General features: G+C 48.0%; 3 protein-coding genes across 4 annotated transcripts in view; 2 read left to right on the top strand and 1 right to left on the bottom strand.

Moving 5' to 3' along the window:
- MYRF (myelin regulatory factor) overlaps positions 1–20,578 on the top strand; it is a 35,306-nt gene extending 14,728 nt beyond the window's left edge. Inside the window, exons 7-23 of one of the 2 annotated variants that reach the window (XM_085320623.1) lie at positions 199–289; positions 2,107–2,307; positions 2,960–3,068; positions 4,994–5,103; positions 6,221–6,381; positions 6,849–6,921; positions 7,251–7,339; positions 7,994–8,062; positions 10,952–11,037; positions 11,268–11,429; positions 12,313–12,418; positions 12,518–12,606; positions 13,729–13,816; positions 14,190–14,264; positions 14,762–14,864; positions 15,987–16,061; positions 16,436–20,578. In XM_085320623.1, coding sequence (XP_085176749.1) covers positions 199–289; positions 2,107–2,307; positions 2,960–3,068; positions 4,994–5,103; positions 6,221–6,381; positions 6,849–6,921; positions 7,251–7,339; positions 7,994–8,062; positions 10,952–11,037; positions 11,268–11,429; positions 12,313–12,418; positions 12,518–12,606; positions 13,729–13,816; positions 14,190–14,264; positions 14,762–14,864; positions 15,987–16,061; positions 16,436–16,522 — 1,774 coding nt within the window. In that variant the 3' untranslated portion in view covers positions 16,523–20,578. Of the gene's footprint in view, positions 1–198; positions 290–2,106; positions 2,308–2,959; positions 3,069–4,993; positions 5,104–6,220; positions 6,382–6,848; positions 6,922–7,250; positions 7,340–7,993; positions 8,063–10,951; positions 11,038–11,267; positions 11,430–12,312; positions 12,607–13,728; positions 13,817–14,189; positions 14,265–14,761; positions 14,865–15,986; positions 16,062–16,435 lie in introns of both variants that reach the window. The other variant, XM_085320622.1, reaches the window with a different exon arrangement.
- A 1,922-nt stretch (positions 20,579–22,500) lies between these two features.
- On the bottom strand, positions 22,501–24,043 carry TMEM258 (transmembrane protein 258). Its single transcript, XM_085320621.1, has 4 exons — positions 23,935–24,043; positions 23,588–23,697; positions 23,330–23,477; positions 22,501–22,633 (listed from the first exon to the last, which is right to left on the bottom strand). Exons 1-3 carry the CDS (start codon positions 23,935–23,937, stop codon positions 23,351–23,353), a joined length of 240 nt encoding a protein of 79 aa, XP_085176747.1. The 5' UTR covers positions 23,938–24,043; the 3' UTR covers positions 22,501–22,633; positions 23,330–23,350.
- Positions 24,043–25,633, top strand: FEN1 (flap structure-specific endonuclease 1). The gene is made up of 2 exons (XM_085320620.1): positions 24,043–24,145; positions 24,303–25,633. The coding sequence occupies exon 2, from the start codon at positions 24,349–24,351 to the stop codon at positions 25,495–25,497; it is 1,149 nt and encodes a 382-aa protein (XP_085176746.1). The 5' UTR covers positions 24,043–24,145; positions 24,303–24,348; the 3' UTR covers positions 25,498–25,633.
- The last annotated feature ends 436 nt before the right edge of the window (positions 25,634–26,069 follow it).

Raw genomic sequence — 26,069 nt, forward strand, 5'->3', positions numbered from 1 at the left:
TGCCCCCAAGAAGAGCCTCCCCCACTGTATGAGGTCTTGGGGACAGTGGGTGTGCCTCACAGCATAAGGGAAGGTGACATGCCAAACCTGCCAAGAAGGCAGGCTTGCAGCCTCCAGAGATGAGCTAGGCTCAAGCAGTTCCCAGTGTATTGCCCCTGCCAGAGGAATGTCATCCTGACTTGTCTTCCCTCTTGTCAGGTATTTCATGCTTGTGGTAGCTCTGCAGGCGCATGCCCAGAACCAGAACTACACGCTTGCAGCTCACATCTCCGAACGCATCATCGTCAGAGTAAGTCATTTGTTTGTCTCTACCTGACTTTTAAGATCCCTTTCTCCTCTCTCAGCTTCTAGAGTGTTCCACAGTCCTTTGCTGGACTGCCTGCGCAATCCTCCTACCTTTCTCTGGCTTTTCAGTGCTTTTCCCTCCCAGTCCTTGCCTGCCTTCTCCAAAGCATCACTGCCTTGCCTGTAGCTATGCTTGTCTGGGCCTACATTTTTACTCCAGTCTTTCCATACCTGCTGAACTCATGTGCTCCAGTCTGAGGAGTCTCAAAGCATGCAAGAATCTGTTGCAGGGAGAAATGAACAAGGAATGCAATCCATTCTCCCAAGTTTGAACAGATGTCCAAGGTAGATCTGTTTGGAGGATTGTGGGACCAGTGTTGTTGGGATTCTGCAACAGAGACAAGCCTCTAGGCACAGGGAAGACCAGCATGCCTTCTGAGAGCCACACCCTTGTGCAAGTACTAAGACAGCTGTGCTCAAATGTGAATGCACAAGAGCAGGGAAATAAAGATGCTATCCCTAGACTCTCCCAGCGCTCTGTTGAGAGAGTTCTCAGTCTTGGGACCTGAAGACAGGAGTCCGTGGCTTCTGCAGGACAGGCTGTGAAGCTGTGATGGACTGTGTCTGCCCTGCACCCTTTTAAGTGCTTGTCCATTTCTTGTAGCAAAGGGCTGGTGTGGGGATAAAGCACAAGCAGAGAACAAATGGGGTCCCTAGAGTCTGCAGACAAGTAACTATGTGATGAATTATGCAGTCTCCAGGATACTCAGTGCAAAACCTTAGGGAACTGCAGACAGCGTGGACTGCTCAGTCTCAATCCAAGTTGGTCACAGCTACAGCAAGGCCTGCAGAGAACTCTAGTAGTGGGCCAGGACCCTAGGATTCTGGGCCTAGGAGCAACAGCCATGTTACTTAATGGTCTCTTCCTCCAGACTCTATAACTCTCAGTCTCTAGGAGATGAGCCTGTGCAGTTCTGGTTGGAGTTGTTGAGATCATTAGAACAGCTCTGAAAACTGAGATAACAGACATCTCAAGAGAACCAGGTCTACTCTTTTAGGGAGAGGAGCAGAGCAGGCACAAGAAAAGGCACAGCCTTGGTTCCTGAGGACAGAAGCTTATACAGGGCCAGCAGATGAATACCAAGACTGTCTCTGTTGTAAGGGCAGGCTGGGTTCTGTTCCTAGGACTGGCAGTGGAGCTCTACGTAGCCCTGCCTCTTTGTACTGCTGCAAAGCTCTGTCTCATACATCCATGGCCATGCTCCTCCTCTGCTGTATCTGTCATGCCTGTCTGTCTAACTTCTTGCTGCCCCTTCTGTGAGGCTGGGGACACAGATCAACCTCAAGGTCATCACAGGATCATAATTCAGGTGCACTGAGAGCTAGAGAGGGCACTTCTGCCAGGATCCCGAGCACTTGATCCCAGTGGAGTCCCAGTTTCATCTGAGATCTTCCCGATTCCTGGTTCCTTTCTGCAAAACAAGGACACAGCTGTGTCATCAGGGTGTTTATGCTTATGCCCAGCTTTATTTTCCAACTGGTTTTGTCCCCATACTAATGGGAATGAGGCTTTCCTGAAATGAGGTGCCTAGGCTGTGCAAGCCACCACAGCAGCTTGTGGCTCTCTAATGTGCATCTGTTGTCCATGGTCCCTCCTGCCCTGTAGTCCCTCTGGCCAGTGCTTAGTGGGCTGGTCTGTGGATCTCTCCTGAAGTCCTTAGTCTGTGTCTCAGAATGCTGCTGCCTAGCAGTGCCTGAGTATTTTTCTCCCTTGTTTTGTTACTGCTGCTTTTCAGTCTCTATTTTCTTGTCTCTCTACAGGCTTCAAACCCTGGCCAGTTTGAGAGTGACAGTGATGTGCTCTGGCAGCGGGCACAGCTCCCTGATACTGTCTTTCACCATGGTCGAGTTGGCATTAACACAGACCGCCCTGATGAAGCCCTTGTGGTCCATGGCAATGTTAAGGTCATGGGTTCACTGATGCACCCTTCAGACATCCGAGTGAAAGAAGACATCCAGGAGGTAAGAGTTGGAAAAAACAGGCTACACTCAGGATGATTGAGGATCCAAAGAGGCACCACAGACAGTGTGAGTGTGAGCTACCTCTGTTGACCAGATTGGAATACCTCAAAAGTTCAGATGTTTGTATCTGTCCCAAACACAGCATGTCCAGTGTGTCCTAGGGAATATTGGCTCTTCCACTGCTAGCCAGAAGTAGGAAATGCAGAAGTGACAAACCTGGAAATGGCTGAATACATCAAACAGCACACTGAGACCTGAAAGAGCTTGGGTGAAAGACTCAGCTCTACTCTACTCTTAAATCCTTTCAGATGGATGTAGCCATACAGAAAAGCTGGATGCAATGAAGTTTCATATTTATGAGAACTGTCTCTGTTCTGTGCCTGGGTGTGTGATGGGGCGTAGTCTTCTCCTGGCTTCACTATCTAAAAAATGTGTCCAGTGAGAAGAACTGGAGATTAATGCCTGTGCAAATGCTGTTTGTCCACATGACTGATCTCGGTGGGGTTTAGGGCTGTCTCATGAAGTGCCTCGTGCCTTTGGGACCAGTTGCATTACCATAAACCCTACTGCATTTTGCTGCTTGGGGTCAGGGTTATGGGAGCTTAGGAAACAGCATTGCATTTATGCATTGCATGTGTCTATTTTCTCCCAGGTGGACACCACAGAGCAGCTGAAGAGGATTTCCCGTATGCGGCTAGTACACTACAGCTACAAGCCTGAGTTTGCAGCCACTGTAGGCATTGACAACACCTCTGAGACAGGTAGAACACGTGCCTCACACTGTGAAGCACCACTGTGTGGTACCCTGCTTATGTTTGCAATGCTGCACCATGCATTTTGCAGTCTACAGTGACATTTTGTTTGCAGTGCCCAGTGCCACTGCCCTGGCCTGCCTGACAGCTGTTGCATGGCTGCCAGCTTTGCCCTGGAGCATCCACCAGAGTGGTAGAGACACGTGTGGTATGGGGGTAGGAGAGAGGGGGCTTCTCATCATCTCAAGTTTAGGCATCTAATGAAGCTTACTTTTTAATGAGTAGGAGAGAAAATGGCATCTGCCTCAAGTAGCTCAGAAACCCTCTCTTGGGCTGTGAAAAGGCTCCTTCAAATCTACACTTCTTTTCAGGGGTACAGAGGGAGCCTTGACACAGCTGTGCACTATAGCAGGGTGATGCAAATACCCCTATTTCCATAATACTGCGTAACCAATCTTATAGCCTTCTGTGATGGAATGAGTAGCTGGGTAGATGAGGGGAGAGCGGTGGACGTTGTGTACCTTGACTTCAGCAAGGCTTTTGACGCTGTCTCCTATAACATCCTCCTACATAAGCTCAGGAAGTGTGGGTTAGATGAGTGGACGGTGAGGTGGATTGAGAACTGGATGAAAGGCAGAGCTCAGAGGGTCGTCATCAGTGGCGTGGAGTCTAGTTGGAGGCCTGTGGCTAGTGGCGTCCCCCAGGGCTCAGTACTGGGTCCCATCCTGTTCAACTTATTCATCAGTGACCTGGATGAGGGGACGGAGTGCATCCTCAGCAAGTTTGCTGATGATACCAAGCTGGGAGGAGTGGCTGATGCACCTGAGTGCTGTGCTGCCATTCAAAGAGATCTGGACAGGCTGGAGAGTTGGGTGGAGGGGAACCCCCTGAGGTTCAACAAGGGCAAGTGCAGAGTCCTGCACCTAGGGAAAAGTAACCGTAGGCACCAGTACAAGCTGGGGGCTGACCTGCTGGAGAGCAGCTCTGCACAGAAAGACCTGGGAGTGCTGGTGGACAACAGATTGACCATGAGCCAGCAACGTGCCCTTGTGGCCAGGAAGGCCAATGGTATCCTGGGCTGCATTGGGAAGAGTGTTGCCAGCAGGTCGAGGGAGGTGATCCTGCCCCTCTACTCAGCCCTGGGGAGGCCTCATCTCGAGTAGTGCGCCCAGTTCTGGGCTCCCCAGTACAAGAGAGACATGGAGCTAGTGGAGAGAGTCCAGCATAGGGCTACGAGGATGATCAGAGGGCTGGAGCATCCGCCCTCTGAGGAACAGCTGCGAGAGCTTGGCCTGTTTAGCCTGGAGAAGCAAAGACTAAGAGGCGATCTTATCAATGTGTATAAGTATCTGAAGGGAGGGTGTTAAGCGGGTGGGGCTAAACTCTTCTCAGTCATCCCATGCAAAAGGAGAAGAGGCAGTGGGCAAAAACTGAACCACAGAAAGTTCCACCTGAATGTGAGGAGGAATTTCTTCACTGTGAGAGTGTCGGAGCACTGGAACAGGTTGCCCAGAGAGGCTGTGGAGTCTCCTTTTCTGGAGATATTCAAAGCCTGCAACCGTGGATGCGATGCTGTCTAACATGCTGTAGGTGACCCTGCTTGAGCAGGGGTGTTGGACTAGATGATCTCCAGAGGTCCCTTCCAACCTTACCAATTCTATGATTCTATGATAATATGAGAACCAGCTGTAGCTCAACAGCCTCTGGTTTCACTGTTCTTCATCGGCAAACCTCAGTGATGTATAAGCTACCCAGGCCATAGAGCCTCCAATGAGCTCTGCATGACCATGCAGAGGCCAGGATGAGTGGAGGAGTGTGTCTGAATCACTGCTAGCGCAGAGGGGTCCTGTCAACAACACCATGGGCAGAGACAGAGTTGCAGCAGGACGAGCCCTGCCTAGACCGCTGTGACTTACTATGCCATTTCCACCCAGGTGTCATTGCTCAGGAAGTAAAAGAGATCCTCCCAGAAGCTGTGAAGGACACTGGGGACCTTGTCTTTTCTAATGGGAAGACCCTTGAGAACTTCCTGGTGGTGAACAAGGTCAGTGGCAGCCTGAAGGGAAAAAGAGGGCCAATGAGGATGGGGAGACCATTGAACCTGGGTCGGGAGGTTGCAGAGAAAGTTTCTTTTCTGTTTTTCTCAGCATAAAATTGGAAATGGAAGAGTGAAAATGTGGTGCCTGTATGAGTTTTGGATTTGGTTGTTCAGTCTTTCAGGTGTCAGGAGCAGACCTGAGTGGACAGCAGAAACTAACAGGAAAGAACTAGCCTGATGTTGGTAGAAGTTGGCAGCATATCCCTCAGGAGGGCTTCTTGTTGGCAAAGCCTCTTGTAAGGAGGCTCTTACTTATAATCTTTCTTTTCTTGATAAGATAAAGAGGTTATGTCAAGATAACCCAGAGCACCTGCAGCCTGAGCTCTCCCTAACCTATGGCAGTCTGCTTGCTGCTCCGGATGTTGAGCCTCCCATGGCAGTCATCCATGCTGTTCTCTCAAAGCTGCCAGCTCTCGCTTGCATCACTCTGTCCTTGCTGCGCAGAGCAGGAATGGCCAGGACTTGAACTTAGTACCTTGTTTCTCTTTTGTGAGAAGCTAGACCCCTGCAATTACATCATCAACTAGTAGCAGCTGGGAGCATGAGCTTTTGAGTTTTCCATCCCACCTGCACATGGCCAGCCTATTGCTGTTGGACAGCCCTCAAACCAGAACTGGACAGAGTATTCTTGCATCATGCAAATTGCAAAAACGCCTGTTACAACAGGTTGTGTGGTTTGCCCTAGCTGAGCTCTTCAGCCTCTAAAGAGACATCGTACCTGCTACTGCAAATTATCCATGACATCTAAAATTCTTTGTTCCTCGCACTGAACCAGCAGGCAAATGAAACATGCTGMCTTAGGGAGTTCTGTGTGGGCTCTAACATTTATTGTTTTGGTGGAGTTTGAAGAGAGTATCTCTTGTGCTCACAATCTAAGTGCTGTAGAGATCTAGCTGTGCCATGTTGTGTGGTTCCTCCCACTCCTCAACGATGGGTATTTTTGTGTAACCTTCTCCTGGGGGGCAGGGAATGGGATAGCAGTCTGAGTGGCTGAACTCAGGATGAGAAGCAGGAGTGCCCCTATGTGCCGGCTCACTTAGAGTTCAGATCTGTTCCCTGGCAGGAACGAATATTCATGGAGAATGTGGGAGCTGTGAAGGAGCTGTGCAAACTGACAGACAACCTGGAGACCCGTATCGATGAGCTGGAAAGGTGGAGTCATAAACTGGCCAAACTCAAGCGGCTGGATAGCCTGAAGTCAACTGTGAGCTCTGGGGCATTCAGGTACAGGCACACTGAAAGAAAGCAAAAGGAATGTCTCCCTGCAAGCCCACGCAGCCTTATATGCCATCTCAGTTTGGGAAAGTGAAGCTGGGAGGAATTGGGGGGAATCTTCCTCCTCGGTACTGTCAGCTCAGCCTGGCAACGGTGGGGTATTGACAGTTGCCATTTGTCTGTGGTAGATTTCAAGGTTCTGAGACTGACGAAACAGATCTGCCATGCACTTCCCAACATCATTCTCTCAGACTAGCTCAAAGTCCCTAGTCTGCTTATGTAGGCTTGGGGAAGGCTCTTTGGGCAATGCACCAGCACTGCATCTGCCCCTGGAGTAGACTGAGTGACAGTGAGTTTGTGACCATCATGTCACACAGAGACTATTCCCTTAGCATACACATTTTTTTTTTGTCTGAGAATTGCCCTGAATGCAATGCCCTGCACAACTCAGCATAATTCCTCCTTTCTCCTTGCAGTCAAACAGGAAGCCAGTTCAGCCGTGCCGGAAGTGTACCCCCAAAAAAGAGGCCACACAAAGTAGCTAGCAAGGTAAGGAACTGTTCCCAAAGAACAGTGCTGTTCTGGAAGGAGGTTGTCTGTCCAGAAACAGTCATCTGTATCGTTCTCGTATCTTCACCTATGCATGTTACAGAGGGGAGAACATGTTAACTCCCATTTTCCTGCTCTCTCCTACCTGGGGCAGCATTTTAGTCCATGCATTACAAAAACATTATCTGGCTTCTACACTGAGGGGTTCAGAGCTTTCAGGGAAGCAGAAAGAGAGCTTTGTATAGGCTAGGTGGGATGGGCCATACTCTGAAGCAGAGGACTAGAGCGGTAAGGCGCCCTGAGCAGATATTCTGGTGTTTCTTTTGCAGTCACCATCAGTGATTCCAGAGCAAGCTTGCATCAGCCAGCGCTTCCTACAGGGCACTATCATTGCCCTGGTCATCATCATGGCATTCAGGTAAGACTGCATACCCATCCTGCCTCTTCTCCATATTGATTAGGAAGGATTTCCTTCAGACCTTCCAGAACAGTGAGAGCTAGCCTTGAGAGATCCTCCTAGCCCCAGCTGCAGAGGGCTGTTCAGGGCCACCCTCTCCCCAGCACACTATACTGCTGGGGATCCCTGCTGCGAGCTGGAGGAATGAGACAAAGCAAATGAATCACTTCATTTGTTCAGCAGCAGTCTCCTCCCTGTCATTTGTACTGCTGAGCCATGGGATGTGGTGAACAAACAGTCAATATACCTACAACAATTACTTTGGCCTGAACCAGTCTGACCAAGCTGTCCATGCTGGAAGCACTGGATTTGCTTCAGTTCCCAGAAGTGATGCCACTTCTCAGTGCAATCTCAAGGGTTCTCAGCACCAGTTTGTGTGGTGATAGGGACACATACAGGTGCCTTGTAAGATGTCTTTTCCTGTCACATCCCTACTACACTTCCCCTCCTCAGAACAAGCAGGCCCAGCTTTCACTGACATCCATGGGGTAGGCAGTAAGAGGCAGTAGCTACAGCTACTGTCATGGGCTGAAAGCCCTTGGAAGCAGATCAACACTATGACATGTCCCTTGCCCCATGCCATTCTTCAGGCTATAATTCTGTCCGTCTTTCCAGTGTGGTATCCATGTCCACCCTCTACGTGCTGAGCTTGCGCAATGAGGAGGACCTTGTGAATATTGACGGGTAGGTACCTTTGGGTTCTGTGGGAAAGATGAGGTGATGGGGTGGGAAAGATGAGGTGATGGGATGGGGAAGGAGCTCTGAGACACAAATCACTGCAGGGTGACTGACCACAGTTCCAGTCAGTCAAGCTGTAAATACAACCAAATGCTTCCTTGCATCCAAGTCTGATGTCAGGAAAGTTGTCTGGAGTAAAAAGTGAGGAAGAAAGAAGAAAAAGAAAATATCCTCTTGTTTGGCTGCTCATATATCTCCTCATGACCTATCTAAATGTTATTAGGATGCCTCTTCAATTGGACTGAAACATCATGGCTGCACCAATTGCTGTGGGGCTGAAGCAGTCTGTGCTAGGCAAGGGTTTTTCTTCTATAAACTGTGTCCTTAGTGTGGGAAGAGCAGCCAGGGAATTGCCCCAGCCCTGCAAGCTTGCACATAGATTGCCTGTGCTAGGCAGCACACTACTCCTTTTGGAGCTCACATTCATTATCTAGTGATAATGTTTCTTTTTCTTTCTCTCTCTGTTCTATTTCTCTCCTTCCTGTTCTGGTTACTTCATCTAATCCACTTTCTTTCTGTTATCTCTTTTATTTTTCCCTTTCTTGTTTTTTCATTTCCATTATCTTCTGTATTCCCTTTCATTCTCTCCTGTTCTCTTCCTCTACCAACCTTCTTTCTCCTTTCACTACCCCATAGCTCTTTTGCTGTGCCCACTGCCTGTCTCCTGGCACTCTTCCGGCACAGGGGTCTTGGGGTCCCGGTCGCTCTATGCCCACGGTATGTTACTCTTTCGTTATGCTGGTATCTAATTGCTGTATCCCTTCTCTCTCAATTCCTATTCTTTTTCTTCCATCTGCATCACAAAAAGCAAAGAATCTTGAGAAAAAATGTGAAGGCAAAGAGAGTGATATGAATATCCTTCAGCAAGTGGGACTCCAACAGGAAGGATCATGGACTTCATCAGGCAATATGGAAGGGGCATTAAGATGAGGGCATTGAAGAACGACTTAATCAAAGGCTGAATAAAAAAATGATGTATTCTAGGTAGAGCAGGAATGGGCAGTCTGAGAGGAGTGAAGACAATATGTAAAAAGGATAGAGACTTCGAAGAATTAGCCAAAAGGATGTTACTACCTCTTTGTATGTGAGTAGCTTTATTGTGAAGGGTCACCCTGGAGTAGGGGACAATTTAGTGGGAGAAAAAAGGACAGAAAAAAAACTAAATTATTTCTTTTTTATAAACCATCACCACAGAGAATGTTTGGAAAGATACTGACAAGTTCTTCTGGTATCTGATCCAGGAACAGGCAAATTACTAAAGTGCCCAGCTGCTCAGTAAACTTGGCTTCTGTGTTTTACAGCTTCAGAAAAAGTATCATTAAAAAAAAAAGGAAAAAAAAAGAGGAGTGTCTTTGGGAGGTATATCCTTTCACATCTTACTATAAAACATGGAAAGCTGGCTCAGTTACTAATTAGGAACATAACTATAAAACACCTGAATTAATTAACATGAACTGCAGGGTTGCAGCAACATACTTTCCTTAACAGGAAATTGTCGTATTGTTTATCAGAATCCTTTGAACAAGTCAGCAAAATACTGCATAAAATGCAATGCAAGGCACAGTTAATGTGTTCTTTTAAGGACTCCGCAGCAGAATGTTTCACAAGAGGCTATTTAAAAAGTTAGTGGCCATGGAATGCAAGATAAAGCCATGTATGAAAAATGCTGGCAAGACAGAGAAGGAATATGAGGGAGAGAAGGAGATTTTCAGCTGGGATAAAAGTTAGCATTGGAAGGTGATGTCCGCACTGCCTCTAGGAGACTAGTGTGTCTTCTTTCATGAGGAAAGAAATACATGTAGTGAAGTATGTCTTCCACGTGACAAAATGATTTCTTTAAATGAGTGAAGACCGCATTTATCTTTGAGAAGCCTTGCATTGGCACAGAACAAGCAAAATGTGTGAGAGGAAGAAAATAAACCTCTGGGGCCCTGGACAGGAAATCTTGACATCTTTGTTAGGAGTGCAGTAAAAATCTCTGCTCAGTCTGTCAAGGTGAGATGCTGCATTCCTCCTACCTCTCTGCAGGCAAGAGCTGAAGTGCCCAGCATTGATGTTGCTCTAGGCTGCCTGTATGAACAATGGAGAGAGACATGGCAGCAGGAGACAGTAGCTGCTTCCCTTTTAGATCCGACTTGCCCTCTGGAGATTCCTGTTGCAGCTCGGCTCAGGTCTTAAAGGCTTCAGTGAAATGCCTGAAATTATGTAGGATGAATATGAGTTGGATTGTTTGTATTTCTAAAAAACAAGATGAGGAATAATCTGTCTCTCATTAATAAAGGACATTGCTCTTAAAGAATGGTGAGTGCTTGGAGCCCACCATGGCTTAAGAGTGCTGAGATCCTGGCACTGGGCATTGAGCATGAGCATAGAGGCTCTCAGACATGGGCATTCTAAGTGCAGCTGTATAGGGAGAACACTGTGCCCTGGGATCTGAGCTCATAAAGCCACCCAAGAGATCAGTATTAGAAAACAAGGTCCCTGAGGACAGATTATTCCACAGTGAGCACTGATGGAGCATTAATACTGTCCTCTGAACCAGCTGGGACTAGTCCCTGACAGTCATGCAGAGCTGCAGCCAGTCTGCTGGGGCATTTTCTAACTCTCTTTGCTGTCTTTGTGGTTTGTATGCCTCTCTCCCCTTTCCTGCATTGCTCTCCTTTCCCTGATTGCTTCATTCTGTCTCATAGTCTGCTCCTCCTTGCTGCTGCTCTCCTTCTGTCTGCTGTTGCTCCACATACCATGTTCCATCGCTAGTCAGTGCTACAGTCACTTCTCCATGTACATGTTGTCTCCTGTGCTAGAGGTTTTCACATATATTTTCCTGGAATTTAGGTCAAATCAGAATTTTGATAAAACTCAGTTGGTGCCATCCACAATTGCATCAGACAGAGCCAGTGACAGGACCTCTACACACCAAGGTAGGTCACAGCATGGCAGAGTGCCAGCCAGAAAAGCACTGTGATATGTTGTGGTGCAGGGTAATGAATGCACCTCTGTGCCAGAGGCTTGCTGGCACTGTCCTACTGTTATGTTGGGTGGTCCTGAGGCTGTGGTTTTGTGGAGAGGATTCTCAGGGCTCTCAGTGCTACTGTTGTTAGATGTCCTCTTCCTTGGCTTACTCCAAGTGTCCCTACTGTTTGCCCTGCAGTCACAGTGAATGTGCATGACTCTCTCTACGGCTTATCTGGCCAGAGCGTGCTAGCATGCTTCAACCCACCATGTTTCTCCATGTGCTGCTCTGCTGCTCCCACCAATGTCTCCTCCACTGCCCTCTCTGAGACCAGCCCCACTCATGCTACTAACCAGACAGGTAAGTACCAGTCCAACAGGTGGGAGGTGCTGGGATAGGGCTGAGGTGCATCAGTCCCACTGTTGCTTCATCTTGTGGCCCCAGCCCCTCTCAGTTCATTTCCTACCTCTGCACCTTATGAAAAGGACATGCAACCCAGCCTTCCAAAGATACTTGATTTCACCAACACCTGCTGCCTGAAGGTGTTGAGACCCATTCCAGCAGGCAGCCTGTAGGACAAAGTGTGATTGCCAGGCTGATCAACCTTCATTGCCAGTATGGCATGTTACAAGCATCCATGGTCATGCTGCTGGGGTAAGTAGGTACTGGAAGGTCTCTGGCAGTTGCCTGCTCTGCCAGCATAGGGCCATGAGAGGCTAAGCTGGGCTGGCCAGCATGCCTGAGCAGCTGTCCCTTGCAGCCGGGCCTCGATCTTGTGTTCACCATGAGCAGTATTTTGACAGGCCATGAGGTATGCTGCTTCTTGGCTGCCCAGGCCATGCTTTCACCAGCTTACTTGCTCTGTTGCTGTTGCAGGAGAAACAGCGCTTCAGGCAGTCCCTGTAGAGCCCTAAAACCCCTGAAGTCATGTTTTAACCCTGTTTTAAACAATGTGTCTTATCAGATCATAGGTCTCTAACCTACTTTGTCCTACAGCCTGTTGTACCATCCCTTTCCTGCAGTGATCCCATCATTCCCTTCACACAGAGGGCTGGGAAGCCTCAGCTGCTCATAGGGGTATAAAGTGGGGATAGAATGAACTCCTGAGCTTGTAGCTGTTCCCTCTGCACTGGCTCCTTCCCTGCAGGTGAGCTGAGGCTCCCTGGGGCCTCAGAAGTTAGGAGGGCTGCCCAGCTCTCTCTAACTCACCTGAAAAGACTCTCTCCATCTCTTTTCTTCACAGACCTAAGTCAGATCTCACTTCTGCCAGTGACAAATATTAAAGGCAAATCCAGAGGTGTCACCGGGAAAGTGACTTCCTACGCCAAGTGGCCAAAGACACCTGACAGGTCTCAGAGCTTCGGCAGCCCCAATGCCAGCCCCTCCTCCCCTTTCACCCACATCCAGGGCAAATCCAAGTACATCTCCAACCTCTCGCTCTCCCGCAGCAACTCGCCACTGGGGCAGGCCCGGCAGCAACGCAGCATCAAGCAGCCGGTGAGCGAGTGGCCCCATGCAGAGGATCTTGACACAGATGGTAGGTGGACCCTCTCCTCTTCCATCCCTGTGACAACACTGTTTTCCTAGGCTGCCTCCTGGCATCCTTCTGCATCCTCAACCAACTGAGGCTCATCTGTCCTGCATGGCCCCGTCACTGTGGCCCTCTACTATGGCAGAGCCATGTAGGCCTCAGCCTTTCCAGTGCAGCCAGATTCAACCTCCAGCCCTCCCCTTCCTTCCCGGCATGACCTGCCCTTTCTGGCCATATTAGACAGCTACATAGTTTCCATCTTGAGCTTTCCCAGTTCTGTTTTGAGACTGCAATGCCAACATCACCTTTCTTACTCCCATCACAGCTTGCTCAGCTATTTCTAAATCAGACCTAGAGAAAGACATACGCAGATTCAGACATGCTGGCACCCAAAAAAAGTGCTGATTACCAGTCCACAACACAGTCTGGGACATCTCTTCTCAGGTGCAGGAGGCAGGCCCAGGAAATGCCCCTTCATCTATCCCCAACTCTGTCAGTGAAGTGTGAGCAGCAATAAAATCCTCAGAGCAACTGTGCGGTGACCTTGCTTAGACAAGGTACCCCGCTGCCTAACATGGGCCAAACACCCAATGAGAGAGCAGAAAACTCCAGGCTGCAGGAAGAGGAGCACATGGCAAAGGTGTAGGACCATCTCTGGAGCTCAGACTGACAAGGGTGCCATGTCTTCCTACCAGGGGTGAATAAAAAGATGTATGCAGTAAGCAGTGCCTGAGGGATTTGACAGCCCTTCTTTGTCACCAAGCAATTGCACTCTTCACCGTGAAGTTTCACACTCAAGTTCAGGTCTAGATGCCAAGAGCAAGAGGGATGAGGGGCTCAGCTGCCTGTATTGTCCCAGGGCGGATGAGCCTGCAACCCCTCCAGCAGCCAAGCCAAGCCATAGCAAAGCAAGGTATGACCACTGAGAGCAGAATGCTTTAGCTCAGCAGGAACCAGTACTGCATGAGTGAGGCTGGGTCACCCAGACCATGACTGGACATAGTGTTAACAGTTAAACAGCAATCTGACCTCCACCTCAAGACACGATGAGAAAAGGCAATCTCAGTGCTAGACATCCCTTCCAGCCCTCCTTTTGCTCCTCTTAAATCATCTGTTTCATACCCACAGGGCCAAGCCCAGTGCTACATTCCATCCGGATCTTGGAGATCAATGTAGCTATCAAGTCCCAGTACTGTGCAGCCAGCGATGCATGCAGGTGAGTGAGGCAGGGCTTGCTGCCAGTGCTCTGGTGGCAGCTGTGCTGTGGAAGCTCCAGTAAAACGAGCAGATAGCCAGCACCTGGAGCCTAGTGCCTTCTTCTCTTCTGTTACTGTCCCAAGGCAACCCATGCTGCCCCTTGGGCAGAGTGCTGGGACTCTCTCTGGACTCAATCCCTACTCCTTTGCTAAGAGTGCCAGCAGGAAGGTTGCTGCCCCTTCAGATAGTGATTTGGTGATGAGCTTGGGAACTAGACTGGGAACCCCTGCCCTCTGAAGTCTCAGCCATAGAGACTCTGGGTTCTGTCCTAGGCCATCTTATAGCTGGATGAACTGATGCTGCAATGTCTAATGCTCGTTCTCTGTCCTCAGGACTGGAAACTTCACCTACCGCATCCCTGTTAGCCAGCTCACAGCAGTAAACACCAATCTGACCCTGGAGATGAAGTGAGTGAACTCTTTTATGTGTTTCTATTCCTGTCAGAGACCAAGGACTGCAGACCATAGGGTGGGTAGGGATCCACCAAGATCTGCTCAAAGGGAAAGGGTTTGCAGGGTGTCGGTCAGGAGTGCATGGAGAAGGAGGGGAATCCAGAGACTAAGAAAAGATTGATGAAGGAAATAGTCTAGGAAGTGGAATTGGGAGCAGAAATTCAAAGATAATGGAAGTGATAAGCAGAAATCACAAGAAAGGATCACGAACAGCTATGAGCAGGAGTTTGGGGGGRACTGTCACTCCTGTGGCTTGCAGTGGGCATGTGGGGTTTTGGGAGTAACAGGACAGACTGGGAAGCTGCTGGGATTAGATTTCAGGATAGCCAGTCAGCTCTCTTGAAGTCAATTGGGTACTATGCCATGTGGCCATGCTATCTCCTGCACATGTTAGGAAAGACACAGTAGAGCCTGCTCCCTTCCATGATCTTACTGTGTCTTTGTCTCTCTAGCACTTCTTCTGTTGTGTCCATCTCCCTTTGTGGCCTTGTCTCTAGTGACCCATGCCAGGATGCTGCAAACATGGACAACTTCATCAATACCACAGACACACAGGTAGGGAGGTGATGGCTCACAAAGTCCACACATTCACAGGCAGACAGGTGTTGTATGTCATCCTGGCATAATGCAGTTACCTCTGGGGCAGGGGAGTTAGTAGGGGTATAGCAGTTGGGCTAAGGTAGTATAGAAGTTGCTTGAGGGAATTCATGCTCAGATAGCCTTACTCTGCAATTGCTTATGTAAATGTACATCAGACATCCCTGCATGCACCCCAATAGGGAACTGTTTGCCAACCTTATATATGAATCATGGATGCTGTAGTCAGTCATATGAAGTCATCCCACCCAGCCCCTGTGTCTGAGCCCAAGGACTGGCCCAAGGGAAAGCCTGGGCCAGGCTGTATGTTGCTGTAACCTGTCCTAATGAAACTCTTTCAGGGGTATTCCCCACAGATCTCTGTGTGCTGAGTCTGCATCAGATTCTTCATGAGTCATGATTCCCTCTGGACTTTCAAAACATTGTGTGTAGGGGAGATGCTGGCAGTGTGTTAAAGGAAAAAAGTAGTACTAGGTTATGGTCGTTCACTCCTTCCAGAGCAAGGGTACATGACATGACAAAAAATTAGAAGTGCTAGCAGTGTTTTTAGTACCTCAGGAGGTGCTAACAGTATTTTTTATTTCAAACAGAAGCTCAGTTCCCTCAGGCCAAGGGAGAATTTACACTTGCTATAATTACACCTACTTTCCCCTTTTTCTATGTTGGCTGAAGTAGCAGCGCAGTTGGGGAGCTGCAATTCTGAGAAGCTGAGCAGGCTAAGAGCACAAGGGTGATGGGGAGAGGGCTAGCTTCCTGAAGAGGCAGAGCAGAGTCAAGGAGCTTGGCAAACATTGTGCTCTGCATAAGCCCAGTATTTCGTTGTGTGTTTCACCAGCCTTTTCCACAAACTAAAGCTGTGGGCTAAGCCAGCTTCCATGCTTGTGATGCTTTTGGAGCTGGGTGAAATGGTTGAACATCTGTTTGTTCCACTCAGTCCAGCTCCATTGCTGATCCTGGCTCCTCCACAAAGATAGAGTCATTCAACAGAGCAGGGTTAGGTATTTTTTTGCCAGTCAGCCGAGGAGAGTCCCCTAATGCTCAGGACTAGTGTCATCCCAGCAATTGTGTTTTCTTCCCCAGGAAACAATGCACCGTTGGCCTCTAGTGATGATGTCTTTCCGGGAGTTCACATACCACTTCAGAGTAGCCCAGCCTGTGAGTACAAGTCGTCCTTTCCATTGTCCAGGGCTGAATAGAGAGTGGGCTCTGCTTATGGGTTTACCCACATCATGCTAAGAGCCTTCAACAGCCCTGTATATTGTGGTTGTTCCCTTGCAAGCAGTTACATGTGTAATGGAGGAAGGTAATTTACTTGGGGAACAAGTGCACACTCATGCACTGGGAAAAGAAGGGCAATGGAAGAGCAGATCTGCTCACATCCAGGTCTAGAAGAGAGTATGATTTGTGTATCTTGATGCAGTGTGTGAATCTAGGGGCTCACCCTTCACTGCCATAGTTCAGGCATGATTCCCTTAGAGTATGTAACCTGCTCCTATTTGTAAGCTGTTTTTCTTGCTCTATTCACATAGGGTCGAGCCAACTGCAGCACTGCTCCTGAGCAGATGGGACACCTTTTCACTGACTATTATTTTCAGTTTTACTGGCTCTGTGAGTGAGTCCTGGCAGTGCCAGTGCCCTCTGGTTAGAGAGAGGAGGGGGACTGATGACACTGGGGACACTCCTGTACACCCTTTTCTGCTAGCCCCCAGCCCTACCTTATCCCTGACTTCTGCTTTGGGTATGGAGCTGGTTTGGTTGCGGTCTGGTGATACAGTGAAGTACAGCACAAACAGAGCATAGGACTTATGCCACAGAAACACAACCAGCCCTCCTGGGCTGACCCTAGCATCAACTCTCATCATCCCCTACTGCCCAGAACAACTCTCTCCTTCCCTTATGGGGACAACTGTGTCCTCCATCACTTCTCCCTCCCCTGCTACGCTAGATCTCAAAGCTTTACACTGGATTGTATGGGGATGGGCCTGCCACATCCCAGAGTGTGACTGGGAACTCTACTCTGTACTGGCCCAGTTGTTCCAGATGTGGTACCTTAGCTCTCTACAACACTGGAATTGCTCAACACTGGAGGCCTTTCCAAGATTGAAACACTAGTATTTCTTCTGGAAAGGAATGCTGTGCCTGGACATACTGGAAGTCATACACTGGAGATGCTGTTCCTTCTAGTTGGCCCAGGGTCATCCCTGGCAGCCCTATTCTGCAGATTCCTGGAGGCCCCAGGATCCATGAATTGCATGTTCTCTGCTGACAGCAAGAGAAAGGGCAAACATCACCACTGCAGCTTCTCTCCCTCTCCTCACTATACCCTAACCTCCATAGTATACAGGTTTGGATGGATAAACTGAAGACCTCACTAAGACTCTGCTAAAGCTGTGCCGTGGCCAAATTATGTGTTGGAAACACTTGTCATCAATGCATGGGAGAAAAAATACCCCCGAGTCATCTGCCTTAAGTGTTGTGGGAGCCCGTTCTTTGTTTAGCAGCAGTGTGTGGCCTCTCTCAGTGGATGCGGAGCTGCTCAGCTGGCTGTAGAATCAACACAACCACTTCTGCCCAGATGTGCTAAGGGGAGGTCACTAGCAAAGCCTGCTGCATCCTGCAGAGCAGGACTGGGGTTGTTCTGGACATGTGGGTTGGTTTCTCTGCACCACCTGGTGAATGCAGCTCTGCTGTCTGATGGATTGCTGCCAAGCAGTGAAGAAATATGGCTAATGTTCTCCCACCACAGAATGAGAAATGGCAGGGACTGTGGGCCCTCACTCTCACTGTTGTTCTCGAAAAAGTAGTTATGTTGAGTGTGTTTTGGGTATTTTTACTGTTACAAGTTCTTAACTTGCTAAACCATTGCATTTTTTTAAGCTGTATAAAAATGGGCCTTTTAATTCTATTACTCTTGAGCTATATGTGTCTCACATAGGAAACCAAAAGGGGCCTTTGCTAAGCTCTGTGTTAAAGCTTGACTGCTACAGTGGTGCTGGGATATGTCAGACTGACAGCTACTAGCATCCACATGTCCTTCTCTTCATCCCACTCCAGCACCTCTTAGTAAAGAAGGAAACATCTACACTCCTGGAGACTGAGCCACTACCAGGTTAATATTTTTTGAGACTCTTTTTTTAAGGAAATAGTAGCCTCCACTGGGGAGAGGAAAGGAAAGGGCAGTGAGAGGAAAAATGCCACTCTTCCTTCCTGAAGCAAACTCGAAAAGTGACTTAGCCAGAAAAAAAGAAAAAAAGAAAGAAAAAAGAAAGAAAGAAACTTGCACAGTCCTGTCACTAGATATAGGCAGCTCTAACCAGATTAGGTTTGGGCAACCACACCAGGGCCACAGCTGTTGGTCTTTGTGGTCTTCAGTGGAGAAAGCTGCAGCAATCCATTTACCAGCTGCAGGCTGTTTTTACCAGCACTGAGGAATGCATGGTTGACATGCCCCAGTGCCACCACGAGCTGGTTCTGCTGCACCAGAGAAACAAGCTGCAAATATGTCTTAGCCAGATACAGAGATCGTTCCTGTATGGATCTCCTGGGATCATTCTGCAGTCTGGGGAGCAGTTTTATCTCCCTTGTGTTTCCTGTCACTCATTTCAGAATTTCTGAGCCTGTCCTGACAAAGCAGTCCTGCAATTCTTGGTGTCATCACTAGGCACTTGCATCTCTGCTTCCGAAGGACTAGGCCATTTATTTGCAGGGTGGTCTCAAGGTCAGATCTTTCCTATTCTGTGCTTTTGGGCAGCAAATATTGTTAACACACTCTAGTTACTAAAATGCACTGTAGCTGGGAAGCAGCATGAGCAGGGAATTCCTGGCAACCAAGTGAGTATGCAGCTAGAGGACAGCCTTCTGCCCAACTGTGGGGAGCTCAGAGGAAAAGCAAAAAGGCCTAGGACTTGGTAGTAACTAAGCACAAACAGATCAGCTCTATACTCATTAGGACTTTCTGTTCCTGCCTGCAACTTGTAAGGAAAGCCAGTGCAGCTCTCTGGAGAGGACACTCAGTGCTCTTCCAGTTCTTCCCTCCACCTGCCCTGAGCATTTTTGCTTGGCCTTAAACTGGGGAGTTAACTTTCTTGGCAGCTTTTATTCTCCACTTGGCAATCAGTGGCCCAGTGTGGCAGGTCCATATTCACATTCCAGGTTCATATTCAGGTGACTGAATATGTGCTCTTCTAGGTCTGCTCATCTGAGAGTTAGTGTTCTCAGGTTCAGCTGCTACTGTTTCTCCTCTGCTGAGCTGGATTGAATGCCTATGCTTTCATTTAGCAACAGAAGAGGTTAACTGGCAATGTCATGAACATCAGAGCTGAAACACTGCCTGCAATCACCACCACCCAACCGATCCCCTATGAAGTTTTCAAAGGTAATGGCTGAGGTGAGCTGAGATCTGCAAGTGCATCTTACCCTCCTGCAGGGGAAGCCATTCCTGGAGGGAAGGAATCAGTCATCAGAAATGAGTTAACATTCATGGCCCAATAGGAGATGGAGAGTCTCTCAGGTATCCCTGTGACACTTAGGCATGTAATTTACAAGGGGCCCTAGCAAACCAAGTGCCTAAAGGCTACAGGAACATCTCTAGTGCCTTTTTCTGCTAGTAGGACTGTATGAGAGAACAGTGACTTCCCACATGTATGGTAATTGCTGAGTGCCTCAAAAGTGGTAGTCAAAGTAGTGACACAAAGCAACACCTAAAATGCAAAGACCAGTCCTACTCACATACAACTATTTCAAGCAGAGTATTGAAAGAAGACTCAGAGATTCAGAATGCAGTTTTTAGTGTCTTATGTCACAAGAGTATCCTTTATCTTAAAGTTATGTCACAAATCACATGCCAGTAGTACCAGGCAGCAGGCAGCAATACCAGAGCAAGGCAGAGACTAGACCTTAATAGTTTTCTTTAATGCTGAAAGGATAGCAGGATAGCTTCTAAGTCCATGGAAACAACTGCTTGTAGAGACTACCTGACAAGCTGTTTCTGCCCTACTCACCTGTAACTAAAGATGTTCTCCTCATCCTCTTCCCAAATCGGTGACAAGAAAGAGTTAACCATCAGGCCTTTCCCTGTATGAGACAGAGAGAGCTCTGAGCCAGTATCTTCAGCCTTCCAGCTTAGGAAAAACCCTCTTTTTTGTCCCAGCTGAAAAGGAGAATCTTCATCTCTCTAGACATTCTTGGCAGGAAGGATGACAAATATGAAAATGAGGCCAGTTTCCAAAGTTTGGCTGTTCTGCAGTTTGTTTCAAAAGCAAATTCACAAACCTTCTGTCCTACTGTTAAAGCTTAAAGCCTGTAAATAGAGACTATGCCATCACTGCAAGAATTAAGAAAAAGTAAATCACTAATTTCTTTGGTTTAAATGTTCCTGTCACAGCTTTAATCAGTGTATATTGCCAGCAAGTTTGTAGAGTTGAATTCTTAGCAGGTATTATTGATTATTGGTTTTTATTTGTGGGGAACAAGTAATGTTTCCTTCCTTCCTTTCTCATTTATATTTATATTTTGCTGAATTTGTGTGCTGAGTCTCTGGATTCCCCACATTTTTGTTTGGCTTATTTAGACTTTGTTTTATGCTGGAGGTAAATATACCCATATAAATAAAGATATAAATACTGCTTTGTATCCAAGGATGACTCCTTGCTGCATTCCTCCCTGGACCTGAAAAAAGTCCTTCAATTAAGTAGTTATAAACTGCTTCTCACAAAGCACCAAGACTGAACAACATTAGTGTCCGCTTGAGTTTCTATAACTGCCCAGGTGGGGTATATTCAAGGTCAAAAGTGGCTTGCTTACTGTTACGCAGCATGCTTTAGAGCAGATATAAAAAGGAGCTATCATTGCTCATGCTTCAGAGAGCAAGGGCAGATCCAGAAGCATCTATGAACATCTGCACAGGGAAAGCTTTCTTCCAAAATAGAAAATTAGAGCTTTAACTCTGTAAGCTTCCTGCTGAATGTCAGATTGTAAGAGCTGGAATACAAATACAAAAATACCTTTAAAATGTAGTTATGCTTGCCATAAATAAACCACTACTTAGCTGAAGACCACAGTCAGCTGCAAGGTTATCGTGTTCAGTACTTTTCAAGCATTCCTCTGAAACTCTGATTTCCCACAAGCATCATTTGTGACACTGCTGCACTCAGTAGACAGGTGTTACTCTTGCTTTGCATCTGAGGATCTACACCAACCTCCTACATGGTAACTCTAGTCAGAGGATGTTTTGCGAGTGCAGTTTTACGTAAGCCAAACTGTACATTCTCCGGGCCGCTGCTGCTCTGCCATCATCTGCTACTGAGTCACCTCAGAAGCATGGAGCCTGGCTGAAGAGCAAGACCAGATGCTTCCATCAGCTTGATTTCTAGTACAACAGTTCCCAGCTGCACACTACAAATGGTAAGTGAATCACTTCAGAGTGGTCCCTGTTCCCCTCAGCCTCTGCAAGGGGCAGTTAACATTGCTGCCCTAAACTGAGCTGCTAGCTCAGGATGGCTCAACACAGGGTGAGAAAGGACACTGCTTGCCAGTAGGAGGGTAAGGAAGGCAGATGGCAGCGAAGGTTGAGGGATATGAGCAGGCTTAGGAAAAAGAAGCAGGAAGCACTTGTTTTCTAGGACTCTCTTCTAGGACTGCACTAAGGCACAAGGTGGCACGAAACTGCTTTCCAGGCATATACAGCAGTGGAAATCTATGATCAAAACCAAAGGAGTTGGAGCTGCACTTTAAAGTCCTTGGAATCAAGCTGCAGCTGATTAACATGTTCTTTTTATAACTTTGGTTTTGAACTTAACATTTTTTTTTCTGTAATGCTAACCACAATACTATTTTGGGCCGAGATATGTATAGAGGTTTAAATATTTAAGACTTCAGAAGTGTAATTCTCAAAAGCAGAGTTCCTAAAAAGGAACACTGAATACCACAAGATGATCACACTTTGGAAGAAGTCAGCTTTGATTTAGGCTTCTCCTGCACTGATGAAAAAGATTAAGTACTGCCACCTAGCAAAGACAAGCAGTCTTTTGGACAGAAGGCATCCTTTCTTTATTCCCCCCCCCCCTTATATTACTGCAAAGGAATTACAAGTACTTTGTGCAGCACATTTCTGTTCCTGCCAGACCTGTGGTTCCCAGTCTTTTGGGGTCACAGGACAATGCTGATTTTCAAGACCTGTCAGAGTGATAATACCACTGAAATCTATCATAGAAGAAAAAGCCTGCATGCAACAGCTAGTTTCATTGGTTAGTTGCAAGCCACTCACTACAGCCTATAAACTTCATTGCCAAAGAAAACTGTTGTCAAGTCGCTTAAGTTCAATGTCAGTGATGCTTGAGACATCACCAGTTAGTTTTACAGAATTAACTAATTTCTCCAGTGGAATGCCTGTTTAAATTCCAGTTAGGTGTTAAACAGCCTAGAAGGAAATCTGAACTATGCTTGATTCCTTACAACAGAGCTGCTTCTGCTGCTGGAAACATCCTATGAAATGGCCAGTTTACTATTGAGTGCCATACAGGGTCCATCCCGATCAAAGCAGTTTCGAAAAGCTAAGTCAAAAGAATCTAAAACACGGAGTAAGTACAAAAGCAGGTAGATCGCAGAATAAGTTTTATTTAGTTTTGGCTTGTTGTGCTGGCAGAAGTCACCTGACAGGAGCACAGTCCATATAGGCTTTGTTGTTGACATATAAAAGAAACATAAACAGCTTCTGCGAGGCTTCACACCTAGAATCAAGTAAGATATGAAGGCAGTCAGTCAGGAGGTCCCCAGAGCGGGACCTGTGACCAGACTTGCTGTTGCTAAAGCTGCAGCCTGTCAGAAGGGATACATGGTAGAGGTGAGTTTAGAGAAAGTTCCACATGCACCCTGAGGGGCTGATCCTATATCACATTTGTTCAAAAATGATACTGCTAGGTTCAAAGGACTCCTTGAGCAAAGGGCACTTAATGTCTCAAACTGGGATTAATCCCAATTCTGCATGTGTAATTCACGGAAAAGGGTGGCTGAGCACAAGAACACTCTTCAGGTATATTATCCAGTGGTCACTTTGTAGCTCAGGTATTGGCAGAAGTGCAGCCTATGCACTCCCTGTGCTGTGAAAAGTGGTGTGCAGCTCTGCATCTGCATAGATGTCCTGCTTCCAAGGTAACCACGCTTCTCAAACCAAAGGGCAGCCCTGTAGGGGCTGCAGCAGTACAGCTGGTATAAGACGCTACTGTTTGGTTGTTCTTACATTCTGAAATTTATCCCTAAAGGAAGGTGGGTTTTATAACAACCTCTCCCAACTTGTTACAAAGTTACATTTTGAGAAAACCCACATATGCACAATTAGCATAAACAAGCCTCATTGAGCTTGCACCTATACAAGGTTTATCCGGCTGCTAAGCCCTTGTGCCCCACATGGGCTGCCCAAGCTGTACCTGAGATCCTTTGGTCAGGCCTCACACGTAGATACCGACCCACAACAGCAGGAACAGGACCCCAAAGCCCATGAACAGCGAGGCCACCAGGGAGATCAGCAGTTCCTTGTAGATGTCTCGTGTGTACTTGGTAGATGTCACCTCATAACTGAGAGCTGGGAGTTAAGGCAAACATGACCACCAGCAGTGTGAGGGCAGCTAGGGGCAGGAAGGCTCTAGTGGTGGCGTGGCACCTTCCCACCCCACCACAGTGGATACACGAAGAACCAGGCAGTGAAGAACATGCCAATGGCAAGGAGCACCACAGTAAGGTGTGGGAACACGGCCGGGTTCACCGGGCTGGTGTATCTGCTCATGGTTTCCAGCTCCTGTGGGGGTACCATGTGGCTCAGTGGCAGCACCTCTGGGGCTCACCAACAATGGTTCCCTCCTCCCCCCCCCCCCAGCTCCCCATGCCTCCTCCTCCTGGACCGACTGCTCCACTTACCATGCCCCTCTGCCGCGGCCGCGCTTCCCCCAGGACCGACTCACGCATCCCCTTCGCACACTATGCCCCTCGCTCATCATGGCCTCCCTCGCGGCCTCCCCTCGTGCCCTCCGCTCACCATAACCCTCTCCCCGCAACACTGCTCCCAGCAGCTCAAATACACGTTGCCGCCACTCCCGCTGTCCCTCTGCCCCCTCTCCCGCCGGAACCGGAAGGGTGCGGCACAGGGCATGCTGGGAGCCACTGGGGGAGGACCCTATCTTCTTTGGCGCGGCGGCTCCTAGAGCGCGGGGGTGGTAGCGGTTCTCGGTGGCGGAGCAACGTGGCAGGTAACGGCGGCCTGGGGCTAGCACTGTCCCCCCCCCCCGCGTCCCCTTGTCTCCCTGAGGCGCTCCCGGGCCGGGCTGCCTCCCCTTTCAGCCTCCTCGGCCGGCGCAGGGGCTGCGGCCCTGCCCTCACGTTTCGGCTTCTCTTTCTGCCTGGCAGCTGTGAGGCCAGCCCTGGCTGCACGGGCCCTGCCTTGCTGTCCAAGATGGGAATTCATGGCCTGGCCAAGCTCATCGCTGACATGGCCCCTGCTGCCATTCGGGAGAATGACATCAAGGCTTACTTTGGCCGGAAGGTGGCTATTGACGCATCCATGAGCATCTATCAGTTCCTCATTGCTGTGCGGCAGGGAGCTGAGGCACTGCAGAATGAGGAAGGCGAGACCACCAGCCACCTGATGGGCATGTTCTACCGCACCATCCGCATGGTGGAGAATGGTATCAAGCCCATCTATGTCTTTGATGGTAAGCCACCTCTGCTGAAGTCGGGGGAGCTAGCAAAGCGAACAGAGCGCCGTGCTGAGGCAGAGAAACATTTGCAAGAAGCTCAAGAGGCTGGAGAGGAGAACAACATTGAGAAGTTCAGCAAAAGGCTGGTCAAGGTGACCAAGCAGCACACTGATGAATGCAAGAAGTTACTAATGCTGATGGGCATTCCGTATGTTGAGGCACCAGGAGAGGCTGAAGCCAGCTGTGCCACCTTGGTGAAAGCTGGCAAGGTCTATGCAGCTGCTACTGAAGATATGGATTGCTTGACCTTTGGCAGTCCGGTACTGATGCGACACCTTACTGCCAGCGAGGCTAAGAAGTTACCAGTCCAAGAGTTTCACCTGAATCGTATTCTGCAAGATCTAGAACTGACCTGGGAACAATTTGTTGACCTGTGTATCCTTCTGGGCTGTGACTACTGTGAGAGCATCCGTGGCATTGGACCTAAGCGTGCTGTTGAGCTCATCAAGCAACACAAAACTATCGAAAAGATTATTCAGCACATAGATACCAAGAAGTATCCTCTGCCTGAGAACTGGTTGCACAAAGAGGCCCAGAAGCTCTTTCTAGAACCTGATGTGGTAGATCCTGATGCTGTTGAACTGAAGTGGACTGAGCCAAATGAAGAAAAGCTCATCCAATTTATGTGTGGGGAGAAGCAGTTCAATGAAGAACGGATCCGCAATGGGATCAAAAGACTGAGTAAGAGCCGACAAGGCAGCACTCAAGGCCGACTGGATGACTTCTTTAAGGTGACTGGCTCTATCACATCAGCCAAGCGCAAAGAGCCAGAATCCAAGGGATCAACAAAGAAGAAAGCAAAGATCAACAATGCAGCAGCAGCAAAGTTCAAAAAGGGGAGATAATTAGGCTTCCCAGACCATTATGATTGTATTTTTATTTTTATTCTCAGAAAAGGATTTTCTTTACATAACCTTTTACTATAACTTGTCAAAGCAAGTGTGCTATTTTTTGCAGAATAAAATTTACATACAAATACAATGTTTCTCAGACTTTCCCAGAGAGGTAGCTTAAACTTTACTGCTGAAGGCTTTAGTTGCACAGCTGAAATAAAATACAAAAACAAAACAAAACAAAAAAAACCCCACATCAGTTACAGTGGTTAACAGATCAAGTGTGGCCCTGAGTGCCTGAATGTAGGAAACAAAGTTTTAATCCTGGCATTCATAGTGGCCTTCTGATAAGACACCAGTTTTCAAGATCTTGAACTTGTCTCACAGGGGAGTCTCATAGCATTGTTAAAATAATATTTGATTTAAGTCTGGGAACATTCAGAATGTTTTGTGAAATGTACTATAAACAAAAGAAGCAATTGCTGCGTGTTGCAGRCATACAGCTTCTTAAGTTGGACATCTTACTCGACTATGGCTGGAAAAGAGAGAAAGAGAGTATATGGAAGTATCTCTTCTTCCGTTTT

The sequence above is a fragment of the Rhea americana genome, unplaced genomic scaffold (genome assembly GCF_003343005.1).
Source record: "Rhea americana isolate MKP2758 unplaced genomic scaffold, rheAme1 scaffold_645, whole genome shotgun sequence".
NCBI lineage: Eukaryota > Metazoa > Chordata > Aves > Rheiformes > Rheidae > Rhea > Rhea americana.